This window comes from Tribolium madens, unplaced genomic scaffold (genome assembly GCF_015345945.1).
Source record: "Tribolium madens isolate multiple individuals breed KSU strain unplaced genomic scaffold, Tmad_KSU_1.1 Scaffold_97;HRSCAF=244;Tcas5.2_LG3a, whole genome shotgun sequence".
In the NCBI taxonomy this organism is placed as follows: domain Eukaryota; kingdom Metazoa; phylum Arthropoda; class Insecta; order Coleoptera; family Tenebrionidae; genus Tribolium; species Tribolium madens.
The window spans coordinates 7,898,348-7,916,781 of NW_025401069.1; the positions used below are offsets into that span (position 1 = coordinate 7,898,348).

An 18,434-nucleotide genomic window follows, 5' to 3' on the forward strand; every position below is an offset into this window, starting at 1 on the left:
ATTAAGTAATTATAATAATATATGGATAGGGTGTGTATGTCAAAAATTAATATTTTTACCTTGTTCTGTACGATCAATTGATTATTGCCGAACGTGTGTCTAATTATAATGGGAATCAATAATAAAAAAGCAATAAAACGAAATGTGTGTGTTCATTAGTCAATAATTTGTGTTCTTCAACCTTTTTTTGAACCAACCAGTTTTTCCAAAACTAGTTTTTTTCTATTAATACTAGAGCTCTTATTTTACTAAAACATTCTAAATTAAAAAAAATAATGTACCTAAGTAACCATAGTTTTTTTAATATGCAGGGTATCAGAACTCGCGCCCCAGAGAAAAATTTCAAGTAACATTTCTAGGAACAAGGAAAAAATTTTGACATTTATTTTTTTACATATGACATTTTTTATGTCTATTTAATGAAAGTAATGATCTTGTTTATTTGTTTTTATGTTTTTTTAATAATTATTTAAAAAAAGTACAAAAATTATGACCACAAAAGCCACAAATAACATTAAACAGAGTTAGAATTTAGGATACAGCTTCCTTGTTCTTTCTTTTAATAGATTGTATCCAAAAAATTTGGAAAATTATTTTTCTAACAGAAATAAATAGAGTCAAAGTGCAAAATTTAAACTCTCATAACTTGGAAATTTTTATAGATTAGAAATTTTTTAACATTTTTTCCATGTTCTTGGTATCTTACCTTATATGGCATTTTTCTCTGGTGCGCGAGTTCTGGCGCACACTATACAACAAAACTGCACGTGAATAAAATTCACTGATGTAAATTTAAAATATGTATTCGTATTTTTCTCGTTTAAAATAAAAAAATAAACAGATTTTCATCTGTTTGCAAAATTATGTAAATATCGCACACTCAAAAGCGGTTTCAATGAGAATATCATGAGTATATTATGTACATTTTTTAGTATCTGAAAATGGTATGTTTAATATGTTCTTGTAGTTTATATAATAAAGTAATTAAATAAATGTTCATGAATTAAATTACTTGGGTAAAAAAGTTACTACAAGAAAGCTAATTAACGTTATGTACTTATTCATAGGAAAAACTAAAAAACTAAAAAGTCGTCGTTTTGAATTGAAAAAACAACACCATAGGTATGTAATAAGTAATAACGAATTCAGTGTAGATAGATAAAACTTTTCTAATTAAAATGTATATGTGACGTTATTTTATTAGAATTAGAGTTGATCTGGAAATTCAATTTATTTTATGCCTCCATCAAGATGCACCAAACCTTGTAATTTGTGTCATATTTTAAAATTTTTGCTTTATTTATGTTGCAGTAAAATGTCCATAAATCGAGATGCATAGGAAACGAATAATATCCTTCGTCAATATGTTTTGTTAACGCAGTTTTATGGCATCGCAGTTTGTTGTAATAATAAAATGCAGCGTTCATTGGTGGAAACTGCAAAATTCGGGTTTCAAATTTCAACATATTAGCTCTTGTTTTACAAAAAGCTTGCAAGGGTATCGACATTCGTTTGAACCGAATATCGTCAGTCTCCCAGCCTACAACCCTTCAATTTGGAATCCCATTACGTGATGTTGGAACCGTCTACCTACGTCTATGGAATGAAAAAGCCATTCACTCTAGAGCAGATCAGACTACACCTGTTCTTGGGTGACTAGTTTTTTTGCTTTTATGATGGGAAAGTTCATTCAATCTCGGCGATCTAACTCTACACTTAGGAACACGCCTTTTTTCCTCCGTCTCTTTTCAGACCATGACCGAAGAAGAAGTGTGCATTCAATGAATGGGTTTGGGAGCAGATGTAACGTAATGCCATCACCAAAACACAAGAGCAACGACTGCTGCTAAATGAAAATTTATTTCATTTAAAGAAGATTTCAAGCAGTTCTGCATCCGCAGGATTTCCACCAAACACATCGTAATATAAAAAAGGAAGCCGTCAGATGTGAACGCTTTCATTTTTAATTAAACGACTTTATTAATTTAAATAACGTTTTAAAACTTAAATAACTGTACCCTTAGTTATCAAAAACTCAAGCTTCTGCTGTCAGATATTCTGCTTTTTATAAATCTGGCCGAAATTAATTTTATTACGAATCGAGATAATTAAATATGATGATTCAATAATTAATTAATTATTCCTTATTATTATTTGTCTAATTTAATTAGTCTTACAATTATCCATTTCAGTTTTTATTCAGTTTACCAAACTAATCATAAAATTATTATGATTATCAGGTATGTAACAATGTACTTTTAAGTTTAATTGTTAAAAAAAATGTAAATCACTCTACTATAAAATACATGTAACGTAGAAAATAAAATAATTAATATACATAATTTTGAATAACGTTATTCATATCAAACTGATAGCAAAATAATAATTATTTTAATAATTCAGCAGATTTTGCTGTGTGTTTGCGAATGATTGATTACTTTCAATAACAATAAATAATAACCTAAACTGTGCATGGACTTTTTGAAATATCATACAACAGTAATTGTAAAGAATTTATAAGAATGAAAATTTTAAACCTGATGCTACGTTTCTCATACGGAGAATAAATGTTTTATGTTAGAAGGATAACCCATTAACAATTTCCAACTAAACGTTTGGATGAAATAAATTTCGGCTAAATCCCTAGCGCTTTACAATGAATTACGATTGAGAAATTGTGGTAAAAAACTAATATAAATGCAAAAATACATACGATGTCACTAAATAAATAATCGTTTTATACGCAAAACGGAAAAAAATGTCGCTATAAAAAAAGTTGCACCTTGTAAATTCGGGGCTTTTTGTGTGTAGTTTAGGTGGTAAAGAGTCCCCATGTGCATTCTCAACGTGGTTTGCAATATATTACCAGTTATGAAGCATTAATGTCAAGATAAAATAGCAATTTCTATTCTATTATTTGTCAAAACGGTTCTTGGATGGATTTTCATTTCGATGAGCAAAAGGGTCGGGAAATTATTTCTGAACAAGACAGATGAAACTTTTGTGGCACTTTCTTCCAAGAAAGTCCAAACAAGCAAAGAAATACAACTATTAAAAATTGAAATAGGAATCAATAATAAAAACCTACAAGACTCGGAGGAACTCTTGTAATCAATTGAAAATGTCTTTTTTTTTCTTACTTATTACTTCAACAATTGTTACAATAACTTGTGTAGAGAATTAGATGCTTTTTGTACCGACAACTTGATAAAAAATTAACTACTGCCGGTGTCTGTAATAGTAGCACTTCCTTAAAATTAAGCAGAGGAAACTGATTTTATTAAAGTGCAAGTCAGAGTTAGTTCCATCATACTCTTACTGGTGCTATTTGACGGTGTAACTAAGTGGAAAACATATTTATTTTACTAGAGATTGAAGCAGTAGCTCTTGATGCCAGCAGCAACAATATTCAAACAGGTCTTTCACAGCATCCGGCTGCTTTAACTTTTTTTACTAATCCTGTTCGGCCTTGTTTGTCGCAACAAGTCTAGGTAAAAATACTAAATATTACAAGCTTTACAGGAAGCAAAAATGTGTTTTTTTTATTTTACAAGTTAAAAATAGAAATTTCTCGAATACATATTCATGATGCCAAGAGGAGTACTAATTGAAACATGTTAGTTACTTATTTACATTATTAATGTGCCTGCTGAGTCGTGGTGATTTCTAACAGCGGGCAAAAAATTTTCCCATCAACTGCTGTTTGGCAAGTGTTAACTGACTATTAATTTAAAAACTGGCATTTTCACCAACTTGTCTCTGGCACCTTTGCTGCAAGAAAAAGCAAACAGGAGGAATAAACTAATGTAAAAATTACCAAATAATTTGGTAACAGTTTATGTTTTTTTGTGCTTTATTGTGCTTTTTTCTCCAGACACTTGCACATGTATAAGCAATTTGCGGTAATCGTCTATCAAAATTCTTTTCGTATATAGAAAATCTGTAATCAATAATCCTCATTAATGAATAATTCTTGATCCATAATTGTTTCATTAAAGTGTCACTAACAACTAATAGTAAGAAATTAGATTTCAAGTTTGTAAAAATTAAAATTTATATTTTCTCCACACCTATAAGAAACACTCAACGAAACAGAATTGCTACTGAAACTATTTTTTAAGAGCAATTAATGATCTCAGTAAGAATATTAGTCGAGAAACACTTTAGTCCGTGTATAAAATCTTTTTTTTTAAGAAAATAAGTAGGTATTAGACTGTTTTGCATCAAATTAGACTGATGTCAAAACATATTCTTACGTATTTAAAAGTTATAGCTCTTGAGAAAAAAGAATAAATTTTATTCAATATTTCCCTTTTATAATAGTACCACATGCACATTTATTAATTATAATTGCATAAACATAAGTAGTTATAAGAATTTCTGAATGAAAGCAAGTGAGTGAGATCCAAACTGCACGTCATTCATAATTTAACAAGACTATGCTGGATATACACGCAAAGAACAAATTAGGTTGAGAATATGATTTTAAAATAAAAAGGAAAATTATAACAAAGGAAGTAGATAAGAAAAAATAAGCTTTAATGTTATGTTAAACGCTGAATTAAAATAAGAAATGGTTGTTTATAAATAATTAATAAAATACCGTTTTATGTTTATCTTTTTCTTAGCGTAAAGAATTAATATTGATTAGAGCTCCATTTCTATTGCATATGAATGAGCGTAAGTATACCTACAATTTGTGATAAAAGTAAAAGAAGATACAACCAGCTTCAACTGCTGATTGCTGTAATAAATAACAATCTATCTGACCGTTCAAACACATTATTAAAGTTTTTTCTTAACTGTCATTAAAGAATTTAAAAAATATGTTTATAAGCACAAAAGATATACATGCATGAAAAAGGAACAAATAGACAAATACTTTCATATTATTCGGTCAAAACCATTATAAACTGTCCACAGTAAAAAACATGGTTTATAACCGGCAAAAAATGTGCGCTCCACTGTGAGAGGCGACTGATCTTCCAATTTACTGTGTGATGTTTGTCTCAGTTTTTGTTTTTGATTCGAATTTGAATTTGAATTTTACTGGTGATGAGAGAAATGACATTAATTAAACTTTATATTTCCTTAATCGCAAAATACATTTCAAATATGACAAATAAGCTTCATTGGAACAACAAATTCAGTAGTTGTTGTGTGCTCCAGTTACTGTTGCGGTAATGACAATATTTTAGAACACAAAACACAGAATTGTAACTAGCAGCCTGAACCACTTGTAAACAGGCTATAGCATTAATTGAACTTGAAGATTTCCCACCGTCTCATTATTTTTTTCACCAGTACAATAATTACGGAAACTATGTTTTCAACAGTTATTTACTTTCCACTTACATTGTAACTAAGACATTTCAGCGAACCGTAGAACCGCTTGCAGTTTGTTTCCAGGTCCAGATTTTCAATGTGTTAGATTAAAAAAAAAACTAATCAAAAAATATCGACGAGAGCATTTACATATTTCACTGGATGTTTGTAGCACATCATCTTTTTTGTTTGCAAAAAATCTGTCATCACTCTGGATCAAGGCAAACCGCAAAACCAAACAACCGCTTCGATTCGAATGTGCTGCTTGTCCACATTGGTAATTTTTGTTCTTTTGTCGTGTTTCACACGCAAATCTGGATCAGGTTTATTTATGTCTCGTTAAACTGGAACGTGATCGGACAATTCATTTTTGTGTCATGAATTAATTAAACTAAATTTTTCCCACTGTTTTTTTTTAAATACTGTAATATTTTTTTAGTAAATTGGTACCGTTTATTTTTATATTGCAAAAGAACAAGGTACAAGTTGATGTAATAAGAGGCACCACTGATTGTTGCTGTGAAAGCAGTCACTTGAGTAAAAATGTCTTAGATCTTGAAGAGCTTTCAATGTGACAAGCACATCGCAAGCCTCGGAAACTATTCAATTTTCATCTCTTATTCGGCGGCAAAAACATCATGAAGCTTTATCTTGCGTGTACTAGTTTTGTACATATAACGCTTTCTTATAAATTTAACATAAAAATTATAACATTTATAACATCTTAGTTATTAATATTTTATGAAGAAGCAACACTAGAAAAAACAGAAATATATTTCTGAAATAATGACTGTATCTTTGCTCGTCATTGAGTAAATTCTGGCGGAATCCTCGTGATGTAAATTTGATTTTTTCGTTTGAGATACAATTTGGTATTCAAATACGAAAAGTAAAAGATAGTCTAGAATGAGATATCACTGCACATCCCCGTGTGGGCATTTGAATAAATGGGAGTTTGGATTAGTGGTAGAGCGTCCATAAGGATTAGACCAAACTCTGTGGTCATTATTTTGATATGAGATAGGTAGTCTCCCAACTCCAGGATAATTGAAAAAGAAACACACTGGTTGCGGTAGTGCAGTGTCATTTAACAGTCTAGGGCACACCTTTATACAGTTTAATGTCGTGGAAGACTTCTGTAATTTTCGGTGGTTCCGCTTTATCAATCGTGACGTCCCACTGAACACCTCTGCATTGTCTATTTAAGAGCCGGAGAGAAACTATTAAACTATTACAGTGTCGTTTCTCTAAACGTGCAATAACCTAAGAGCTAATTGATAATGTGATTTATGACAAGTCGGCAGTTGCTCTTGACTTCATCAAAACACCCCTACAGTGATCTGGTTCTGTAGCGTCAATGAAAACTTATCTAGAAAAATGATCACAATTTGACGATAAATCTCCGACTTAAATTTCCTCGAGGAAAAGTTATAGCATTTTCATTCGAGCGTATTTTTCGTATTGGTTAAATATCGGGCGATGACACAGCTAATTCACCAGGAGCTCTCCTCCTGCCACCGGTCGTATTGTATTTAGCAGGGCCTGTAGCCGGTTGTTATCTCAATCAAGTGTAACGAACGCCATTCGTTGGAGAATCGCAGGATAAATGCTTAATTACGTGACTCAGACACCATTCTTGGATACTTCCCTCTTTCCGTCTATTTATTTCGTTTATTGCCTTGTAAAATAGCCCCTACATCACCGGTGCATATAAAATACAACATCAAAAGCTGAAAGCAATATCGGAAACTTCTTCAAAAAAGCAACTCATTGTGGAAAGCAAAATTATATTGGCATTAAGTACGCTATGCCAAATATTATTTAGATAAATTGTATTTCAACAACCTGGAGAAAATGTATCTCAAACGTTCGCAGGAAAACATGTTGTGATCCTTCAAAACAGAATTCAATACTTTTGATACGCTTGTGGTAAGTGAGTAGATAGTTTGTATTTTTCCAATTTAAGGCAGGTCAACGAAAAAGATGAGTCACGATATAACTTAAACTTGAATAGGAGGATGTCATTTCCTTTTGTATCTTGTCTGTTGTTGTCGGTCTAGTGAAGTGCACCGATCCATTACTTGATTCCCAAACTAAAGCAGATTATTCAAAAGTCTAGCTTTTATAAATCTCAGATCTAAGTGTGTCCTGTTATCTATTTTCTAATCGAATTAAACTGTTTAAAAATTTAGTGAATAAATATGTACGAAATCATAAACTTATAATTGAATTCGATGAGTTCAGCGTCCGTCTTGAAAGTTGTGGGAAATAAATGAAAGGCCTTCTCTCTGTATTGAAAAAGATTGTTCGAAAACCTAATTTTTTACCCTATTGTAGTCGATAATCGGGTGCAGAATAAACTGTCTATCTAAGAGTAGCCTCAGCAAAAGCTTGTTAAAATCCTGTAATCAAATTAACCTACTTCGAGTCGTTGAGGAGCGGATAAAAAGAGAAAAAGTATTAAATGGTTACAGTTGAGATGAGCGCGAATCAATAAGTACTAAAAGGCAATTTTTGAAGTCTATTGTTCTTTTGTATGGTTAAATGCAAAGTCTTAAAGAGTTAATTATGTATTCTTGTGACCACGTGAAAACTGCCGTCAAAGACAACTTCTGAAAAGCTCTGGAAATGAGAAAGCAGGACGCGACTTTGTGTTCGACAAATGTTAATTTTAGAACGGTTTTCGCGTATACAACGTCATTTTTTCCCCCGTATCTGATTTGAACTATTACCCATGTCAGCGTATAACACTTTTATTTTCGTCGAGAAGAAAATATGAATCGGTTCATCTTTCTTAATGAGTCATATGCGAACAAGCTTTAATTCTTATTGTAATTTCTTAACAATCGTGGGATTGTGGGTTTTTCACACTCGGAGCACGGGACTGTAACGAGATCCTCCCCGCGCGTAACCTCTGCCCTCACTAGCTAGAGAAGTGAGGGGTTACCTGTGAACGGAAGCTCTGACACAATGGTCTAAGAAGACAGGTGAACGATTATGGATTGCCTGATTTCGGTTTTAAACTATGTTAGACCTTAACTTCTATTCTATATGGTTGGCAGTTCCATCAACGAGGCGATCTCTTTCGAAAGGGAAAAGGTTAATAAGGGATTCGTTTACAGTTAACTCAGGAAACAAGATGAGACTATTAATTAAATTTAGAATTGTCTCGGAATAATGACTCATATTTAAAGCGAAGGATTATTCCAAAGGATAATTCTCCTTAGATCAGTGCTTCTAGTTAATTACAGCCGATATATTTTAATAAGTCACGGTATAATTCGATTACACGATTAGCGTTAATTAATACTCGTACTCAACTCACTGTTTCGTAAAAAATTGATTCTGATTACGATAACTTTATCGCCGTTTTATACGTTTTACCAGACAAGTTTTAGCATCACACGTGTTAAGTTGTGCTTTGTGCAACATTTTTTCATTTTGAATAATGAATTTGTCTGTCAGTAAAAACGAGGCACTCATATATGTTGGTCTAAAAAATCGTTCTGTATGACTTATGTTATATCGGGCGAGTAAAGTAACCTCTTTGTATTTAAAGTCAAATGAATGCTATATTTATATTTTTTATTAGATTCCTTTAAATGTATGAGATTGCGGTATTTTCGTAAATATCTTGTGCGCTTTCGCATATAACAATTCTATTTGCTTTATATTACGTAGCTTTGGCGCTGCTAAATGAAAAATTCTGTATGCGAACGACGAAAAGCGGGAAAGAGAAATTAATGGAGCTTTGAAAGGCAAGCGAACTCACATGTGCTTCCTTGCTCTTGGATGTTTGTGCTGGTTTCCGAATCCTTGCATGGGAAAAATTAATTATTCCTACTAGCACATTCGGCGATTTATATTTTATTGAAGCACCCTGTATCTGTCAAATTAAAGTTAAATGTGTTCAGGGGCGTTTTTTCTACTTCGATTCTATGATGGAATTTTTTATAGGAATAAATTTTCAAGTGTATCTATTGTACAAGGGTAATATTAAAAAACTTCGATAACACAAACTTTGTTATGGAAATAAAAAAGTCTTCTTCAATAAATCACAGCTATTCCTAAGCTTGTTACTTAACTTAAAGAGATGCCAGAAACAGTTTTTGCACCACTTTTTACAAAAATTTTAACAAATAATATGCAAAATATCAAGTTTGTTTTAGAGTATCGATGTTGAGTAGTTTTCACTTAGAAACCAACCATTGAGAGTGATAACAAAATGTGTTTGCCAGGCAGCTCCATTTAGCTATATTAAGTGTATAAATAAATCTTTCTATGAAATATTTCTCAATTTCTTTCTAAACTATTTATTTTGTTATTATTTTTTTAAATGTTTTGGTGTTTTTGAAACACAAAACTGTTGACACGATATAATGTTAAGAAACAAAGTTATTCCCTCTTCTATATAAACAAACCACTTTCATGGCACCATTCTCTGAGATTACTAAAAAGACCGCACCATTTAAAGTTATCTTTATTCATATATACAGCGCCCCACATTACAATGAAATTACACACCAAAAATTTTCCCACATATTACGAGTTAATTTAAGATGAATAGTGTACTGTTTCTGAAAATTACTAATTGCTTCTGGTGTTTTTAAGTGGGTTCCAATTGGAACATAGCTTTTTGAATGTTATGATTATGAAGATATCTACCAAATGTTCGACATTATCGAGATTTTTTTAATAAAAGAAAACAAGGTTATTTATGGTTCCGAAAGGATTTCTCTCCTTTGCTTTTGGAATATTTTTCTTTTGTATTTCTACAACGTCTCCATTTCTCTGATTGCCTCCCGATATCTATTCAATTTCCTGAATATTATTTTTCCTTTGTGACATACGACACATATATCAAAATTCTTTCAAACACATTATATTTATCACATAAAAAAGAAACTCACCGGTTCGAAAATCTCCTAAGTTCATCTTTATTCCTTGCGTGTTTTATTGAGCTTCCGAAATTTTTCTTTTAACAGGCCTCCATCAGCATCCTGCAAAGTAAACAAATATTGTCACAAACACGAACATATAGCACTGGAAAATTTCTCGTTACAAGATTTCCAACTTCGGATCGAACATTTACAAAAATGATGAGTTTGTTGGTGGCACACCGGAGGCATATCGTACTGCATATTAAAAAGGAACAATAATTAGCTAACTAAGTTCACGAGATAAAGTTGGCATTACCGCTTGAACTTTCCTTGAGAACAAGATTTCAGGCGAGATACATGAGATTAGTGTTATTAACATTACGTATTCTATGAGAATTGTCTGCGTTGCTTTATAAACCTTTTTACCCAGGGAAAACTTTAATTATTATTCCATTTAACCGCAGATGTTTAACACCAACTTGTATTCATAAAAACACCAAAAATTCATTAAACTTCTAGGTATCTAGGTGCACTAAGGCACCTTGCATTCACGCTGTGTAAAGCAGTTTGTAATAATTTAATCACCGAGTTTACAAAAAATAATATCGAAGTTTATTTTTATTGATTGATATTTGGTATTTACAAAATTTATTTTTTAAAAAAATATTAGTTAACAATTAACTCTAATATAATTTATTTTCACTATAAACATTTAACAAAATAAACAGTATTCGGTACGAACACATGACTTAAAACATCCTATCATTTGGTTTATAGTCAATAAAATTAAAACTAAATAAATATAAACATAAAGTAAAACTAAGAATTTCCATAGGCATTAGTTTACCATGTAATGTACTGAAAACATCATTACGAGTCGACGCAGATGTGGCTTAAGGATTAAGTCATTTTGCTTAATTCAGTTTCAACTAATTATTACTATTTTAACCAGTAAAATGTGTTTTAGATGACATCATTTACTTTAAATTCTGCATCACCTGGACTGTATGGAATTTTTAATAGCCTTCTAGTTTCAACTAGTTCCTGAATTACATCCTGTTGCGTTCTCTTAAGATTCGAAATGTAAAAAATGTCTTTTAAATAAGAATTAATTAGTTTTAGATTTTACCACTCCGTATAGAAAATCCTTGGACTAAATTAGTTGCAAATATGCAACTGACTTAATTGGAACACTATAGATGACTAACTTACATTTTTCTCGTACTTATTCTGAAAACAGAAGCATTAACCGTGTTTTTAAAACTTTAGTGGTATTTATTTCATCTTAAATTTTTGTTTATTTGCATTTTGAAAACAAATTAAAACACTTTATGTTATTCTCAACAACTGTCTATGGAGATAGCATCTTGCGAATATAGCAACTATTGAACGCTTAGCAGATGTTCTTAATGTATAATAGTGAATAACTTAGGCTTTTAGATTGTTGTGTGTATAGAAATGATACAATAGTAAATCGATTATTAAAATGCTATTATTTATTTAAAATGCTCTACGTAATTGTGTTTTTATGGGAAATTAACTGTGAGAAAAGTACACATGCAAGTTTAATTCATTTTTTCTATAAAATTGTCTTCGTCGTGGCAACAAGAGACGACGGTGTAATTTGTGTACCCAGCTGCTTTATTTATTACAAATGAGACACAATGCGTCAAATCTTTAAAGATTTATTTTACAATTTGAGTTTTTTCATTTCAGTTTACTTTCTACGTGTCTCACGAGCTGATGAAAGAGATAATTAAGCGTCTTTTAAGCTTGAAACATCTTTATATTTTTTACAAGACGGTCGCTTCAGACTGAGTTGTTTTGTACATTTTTTTATCTACGTTGATTCGCATTTTTGGCTGGCTTTTGAATTTTTAATTACCGTGAAGAATATCTAACGTGGAGAGATAAGAAACACTTGGATGTTATTAAAGAAAAAATATTACCATTTTAAAAGACTTTGTTCTTATGAAATTTTCTCCTTTTGTGTGGGTTTCCTGCCGAATAACAATGTCCTGGTTTTTATTATTTGAAAAAGTCTCGATAAAATCTACTGGCAATTAAACGAGACAAATTACTTGCTCCATCGGGAAAATAGAGGGACACTTGATATTTTCTGAACACTTAGTTAAGAAGAAAGCAGAATAAATTACGTTTGAAACGATTGAAGGGTCAATTCAATTTCTATCCTGTCCGTTTGGAATGGAAAACAAAGTCCTTTGAACACTGAACTTAACCAACTAAAGAACGCGTGAGATGTTTAAGAGTGCGTTCAAGAAAGAGAAAAGTCCGAAGTTGATGGAAACCTCTTCAAACAAAAAAGTCCTCGAGATATCCATCCAGCTATGGAATACAAATTCCTCTGAAAAATGAAGAATCCGCAGAATCCATTTATTCAGATAGACGGCAGCCATTGCAGATCGAAACAGTTTTATGATTACATCTCTGTAATTATATTTTTATTTATGTTCGCTATTTCAGTCGCTGGAAGAAGCGGAGGCCACAGATTGTGACCCTTTTTTCGGTTCGACAAAGCTAGCTTTACGAGCAAAAAATTACTGCAATTTTTATAATTCCGCTAAATTGGTTAATTGGAATTTTTATAAACCGATGTATCGTCTTACGATGGTATTTTTGCTAAAACTCGAAAATTTGACGCAAAGAGAAAAGCACGTCTGGAATTGTCTTTGTTCTAATAAAATTTACCTTATCGACGAGCAGAGCAAAGGCAGACATACCACAGGTTTTGTTATTCGGTTGCTGATGTAACCAGCAAGTAATTTCAGACGCTACCAATTTAAATTTTAACATCCGGATAATTCACGAAGGTAACATTCAGTTAGGTTCTTTGAATTTATTTTAGGTAAACAAATTACACTCCTTTGTTAAAGTTGTTTGTTTTGATTTAATTAACTCACCCGTAAATTCAGCATAATTTAATTAGAAGTTAATCATATCAAAGAGCCTAGAACTAATATTGATATAAATGCCGCGTTTTCTGAATATTTGCCTCGGTTCAATGTGTTTATTAATAAAACTGGAAGTGGATCTTTACAAGCATCATTTTCTTTCAAAATTGGGCCTTCAGAATTGTGTTCACTTAAACTCAAAAAACGACTTAAAAGGTCAATCTTTCTGCTCTTATAGAAACTTATTGACGATGTTGTAAGTGTGTTGGTTTTTCTTTTTATTTTGATTGAAGGAGGCAAGGGGTGTAAAAATTGCCTCTAGTGAGCAGCATACATATACAAAAGCAGTTAGTAAATAAATAAAAGCGAATGAAAGTCGTAATTAGGACGGCGTCTAAGGAAGAGGGATATAAAAATTCTAGCTAATCTGTTTTTTATGTGAGAATCCCCAGACGACTGTATATTTCACCGTTGAATGATAGCGTACTTTTATATTCGTTAGTTCCAAAGTCTCGGTCATTAAGGCTAGGCAAACCATGTCTGAAAATGAAGATATATGCGACTGTAAGCCTTAAGTGCGGCTGCTCCACTCTCGTCCTTCCCTCAAAAACAAAGAAAGTTTTTATTACATTGTCCGCAAGTTGTATCGTTGAATACTTTTATTCAGTTCCGCGCTTGTGTTTCGTGTTGCTGTATTTATAATAGTCAATTACATGGGTCACAACATTGCAGTTTACCTCCGGAACGTTTCCTAATAGCGTCGACTAAGGTTGTGTGCGTGTCATTTTGTTTCATTGTAGATTTAGGGAAATTACAACAATGAGCTAAGTATATGGTGCTACGACCGCCTATTGCACAATATCAAATTCGCAAACAAACACGCAAAGTTTGCATAGAGAAACGAATGAATCATTTTGTGGGATCCAGCGTCCCATTGAGACGGCTAATACACTACAACTAAAGATAAAATTGTCAAATTTACTAGTCACTTTAAAGTTACTTCAGACGACGATTTTTTCAGTAAAATAAACCGGATTCAGCTCTGTAAACAGTCCGAGATAGCTATCAAGAGTTGCAACGGGAATAAGAAATAGATAAGGCCGTTTGGAGAATAAACAAGACATTTATCACTAGATTTCCTTCGCTTTGCCAAACGCCAAACGTTCCTCTCTTGCAGTTCGACAATCTGCTTCGTCATTTTTTTCTAAATCGCTTCGGGACTACCACTCAAATTTATACTTTCTTCACTGAAGAGTAAAAATCCATAATTGGCTCATTTTCATTAATTGAATATTTGATGATGTTTTCCAAACACTCCAATGAGGTTGTCAAAGACGTCCAATATGGTTTACCTTGTTGTCCAACTCATAAAACCATAAATTACATCGTCGGTCGTCAAATTTTTATAGTCTCCAAAATATACAAAAATGAGAAAAAAATAGGTACAGCATTATAACGTTAGTTTCCTGCGCAACAAATTAAAAATAAACCTACCTACGCGTTGCGTCGATTCAGTTGTCCTGCTGAGACAGAGTTGAAAGCTTTTATCTAGCGTTTACGTGTTTAGTAACTCAGGAAAGTGGCTTTGAATTAACGCAGCTGTATTTTTAGTACTTTGGTGGTTTATCTAAGTCCTGGTTGGACTTTAATGGCAGCATAAACAGATTTTATGCCTTTTTATATGAAATGCTCATATATTTGTAGCTAGCCAATTTCACATTTATATGTTTTAGCTAAATTTACACCGTCGTAATATCGTACTTTATGCTCATCATGACATTTAACGCTCAAAAAATTACACAACTCTGGGAGGTTTATTTGCCAGATTAAATTCAGGTCGATCAATACCTACCAATGTATATACAAGTATGTAGATACATAATTTCACCAGTTATAAACCTAATAATTTTTAAGCTAATATTAGTTTTTCATTCACATTATCTAGACAGCAAATGTTCCGGTTCAATATTATTTCACATGTTTTAATTTTAAAATTCTTGTGATAATATTTTTTAAGTTCCCCTATCTAGTACTTAACACTGTCTTTTTTTAAAATTTTGGTACCAAACTCTCAAAATATAAATCATCTTCAGCTTTATAATTCGATGTTTATTAGGTACCTTACAAAATGCAAAAAATAGTACTACTTAAAAGTATGGTTAGTTTTTGTAAATAAAAATTTCTGTGAAAAATCAACTTTATTTTGGGGTCCCAATTTTGTCAAATCGAAATCGATAATGTAATTCAATTAGAGTAAGTAAATTGGGAAAAGTATTTCAAACTCTAAAGTATTACAGATCCCTAATGAAGCCCTTTAGGGCCTAAGTGTATAGGGATTTTTCAACTCAGTTGGGCTTTGAATCCTTGGAGATGCATTACTTATTTACGAAACACCTGTAGGCCCCATTTTACAGAACGTACATGCGTCCTTCCAAATAAATCAGATGTATTTTTTATTTCTTTTTAAATGACTTAGGGTAAATGTTTAATCAGAATGTATTCTTCCATAAATGCCGAGCAATTTATGTACAGTTTGTAAAAATGTGTAAGCTGGTTTTTATTGGGCCAACAAATTTTTATTGAAGCTGAAATAAAAAAGATGAAGAATATGATCCTGCGCTCTTTGTTTTATAGGATTGTGTATTATGAAAGTGTGTATCTGCAGCAAGTTTTCCGGTTGTAAGAGTGGATTTTATATGAATTCCCGAGACACCCCACAAATACACTGATCTAGATTTTATGATAGCGTTGAGACGTGTTTACAGTCTCTTTGAAAGTTGTATGTTGACGTTTTTGGGTTTTTGTATTCGTCTCATTTTAATCCTATTGTTGCATTTGTATTTGCGAGCGGATATAAAATTACTTCAGAAATGTTTAGAGAGGCGATGGAAATGTCCACACAAGTTCAACTAACTGCACGAATGAAATAGCCACAGGATACTCCCAGTGCAATCCCTGAAAATGAAGTGTCGGATTGGGGTTTTGTGCTTTGCGAGTTGATGATAGCTCCAACTAAGTAGTGCTAGAGGTGACGAATTGAAAGAAAAATGAAAACATCAATTTCTTGTTTACGGAGTTTCCACTCGGACGATTTAAGTTGCTTTTAATTCATACTGAAATATGTTGTCCTTTGAAAAATCTTGACAAACAACTGCTAATGAAAGGAAACAAAATTATCCGCTATTCTATGGCGCATGATGATGAAACGTCGGGAGCCGAGTAGCCTGAAAAGAGTCGCTGTTCTGTGTCAGTGGTGGTGTTTAAATATTAATTGAAGTTAATTACAATGTTGGCGATTAATCATCAATTCAACTTAATTACCATACGAAGCAATTGACACGAAAATAAAAACAAAAATTGCCTGCAAAAATTAACAATTTAATTAAAATGAAAAGGAGTCTTCGTTAAGTTTATTAATGAGTAACTGAAACTAACTGTGTCATCATTAACGAACAAAATTACAAATGATTGAGACTCGACGTCACTTGCCTGCCAAGGGACGAACAAATTAAACCTTCGTTTAAAGCGACTACGCCCACATAATTAATTATAACTATAGAAACACAATTTAAAACCAACTTTTCTTTGCGGTGACATCCACAGAAATAAACTCCATTGTGACGGGATGCGTTAAAAATTGCCCCAATACAACTAAAACAAATGATAGGGTTAGCGAATAAATTAGTGCTATTTTACGATTTAGAGGCCGTTAACTGACCCATAGCGGTAATAAAAGTAATAAAAGCGCAACCAAAAGCTCCTCTGATTCATTGACAATTTAATAAATTAGAATGGTCACGAAAGGTCAGAGAACGAAATTATTTTTGTAAATGGCTCCAATTACCCTTCAATTGGCAACTTTATTGATTCTTCAGCTCTTTGCTCATGAAATTTCAATTAAACCAAGTAAATAAATATTACTCGTCATACGACAATTGTGCAATTAACAAAAACAACAGGAATACGAATTGCAGGTAGGTAAACAAAACAAATTGTTTTGAGACAAAAATTCAAAAAATGAATGTGCTTTTTTGTTAGTTATTAGCAGTTCTTAACTTTTAGATTACCACTTAAGGGTATTTATCTATAAGAAAAAAGAAATATTTATTTATACTATAGCAGTGACTAATGCGTAAAGCAGTCTTACACTTAATATTTGTAAAGCAGATAATTAAAACCAAATAGCTTCTCGAATAAACCTTGCTAACGCAGGAGAGTGATATTTCTTACCAAAATCAGGTGAAGCAAAATCACAGTTCCGTTGTCAGGCAGGGTAGAACATTTAAAAGAGCAATAATTCAAGAGGTTTAAAGAGCGGTTGTTATTCACGTAGAGTAACTAGGTAAAAAGTGATCTTGAAAAATTGCTAGTGAGCTCTCGAGGGAACGGTTTCTCTTTCGACCGTGCAATGTTCCTGAACTTATGCGTTAATCCGGAGGCGCACTTTATAGCTATTGTTGGCCGTTGGTTTATCTTGTCACCCTGCGTTTAGGAACATTACCCTGAAAGATACTCATGTGCTGCTATCAATTATGGTAAAAAGAGGGTAGGAGCTGGCTCACCTCCTTTTCCGGCCTTGATGTAGTACCATCCAGTGAAAGATTAAGCGTTCGAATATGGTCGGGTTTTTGGTTCTAAAGGTGCGCTATGTTAGGTTAACTGGCCTAGCTGTACGTTATTTATGCTGATTTGTTCTTAAGTAACGACTTGAGCCAACCTCTTCATTAGTGAGATTTAGTGCAGCCTTTTTAGAAATTTAAAAAGAACAGCGTTGGCTAATTTATACACAGACGTTATCCAAACATATCCTCGGAATTGGATAATTTAAAATGTTTCATTCTAGCGGATGCCAGGAGACAAATTGCAACATTTGTAAACTCGAAACCGAAGACAGACAAGAGATTTGAATATCTTTTACCCCTTTTTTCAATTTTTTGTTTTAGAAAGTCAGACGATTTCTTAAAACAGCGCCTGGTTGAGAGATATATTTTCAATTTTAATATTTCTGAGGAGTGTTTCTATTGAAACTCGCTGCATGGGTAAATAAAGACGCTGTCTTGCTGGTATTCCCCTGAGTGAGTATTTAAGATGAAGTAGAAGCCTGGAGCACTCTTTTAACTGGAGTTTTCTTGCGGGATTAGTTGGTTCAGAAAAGACACTAAAGTAAGTTGGAATTAAAGGGTGGCAAGCTTCATCCATTAGTTATGAAGTCGTGCTACCGCCATCTTTGGCCACAGCATGAAGCGTTTACGCGATTCTCTAACATAAAAACCTCACCCAATCAAAGTGCCCTTCAACACAAGATTGAAAATTAAAA

General features: G+C 32.5%; 1 protein-coding gene across 3 annotated transcripts in view; it reads right to left on the reverse strand.

The window, feature by feature from the left end:
• LOC123014605 (nephrin) overlaps window positions 1-18,434 on the reverse strand; it is a 135,794-nt gene that overhangs the window by 41,942 nt on the left and 75,418 nt on the right. For all 3 annotated transcript variants that reach the window (XM_044413804.1, XM_044413806.1, XM_044413803.1), the window contains exon 2: window positions 10,236-10,325. In XM_044413804.1, the coding sequence (XP_044269739.1) occupies window positions 10,236-10,260 (25 nt within the window). In that variant the 5' untranslated portion in view covers window positions 10,261-10,325. The remainder of the gene's footprint in view (window positions 1-10,235; window positions 10,326-18,434) is intronic.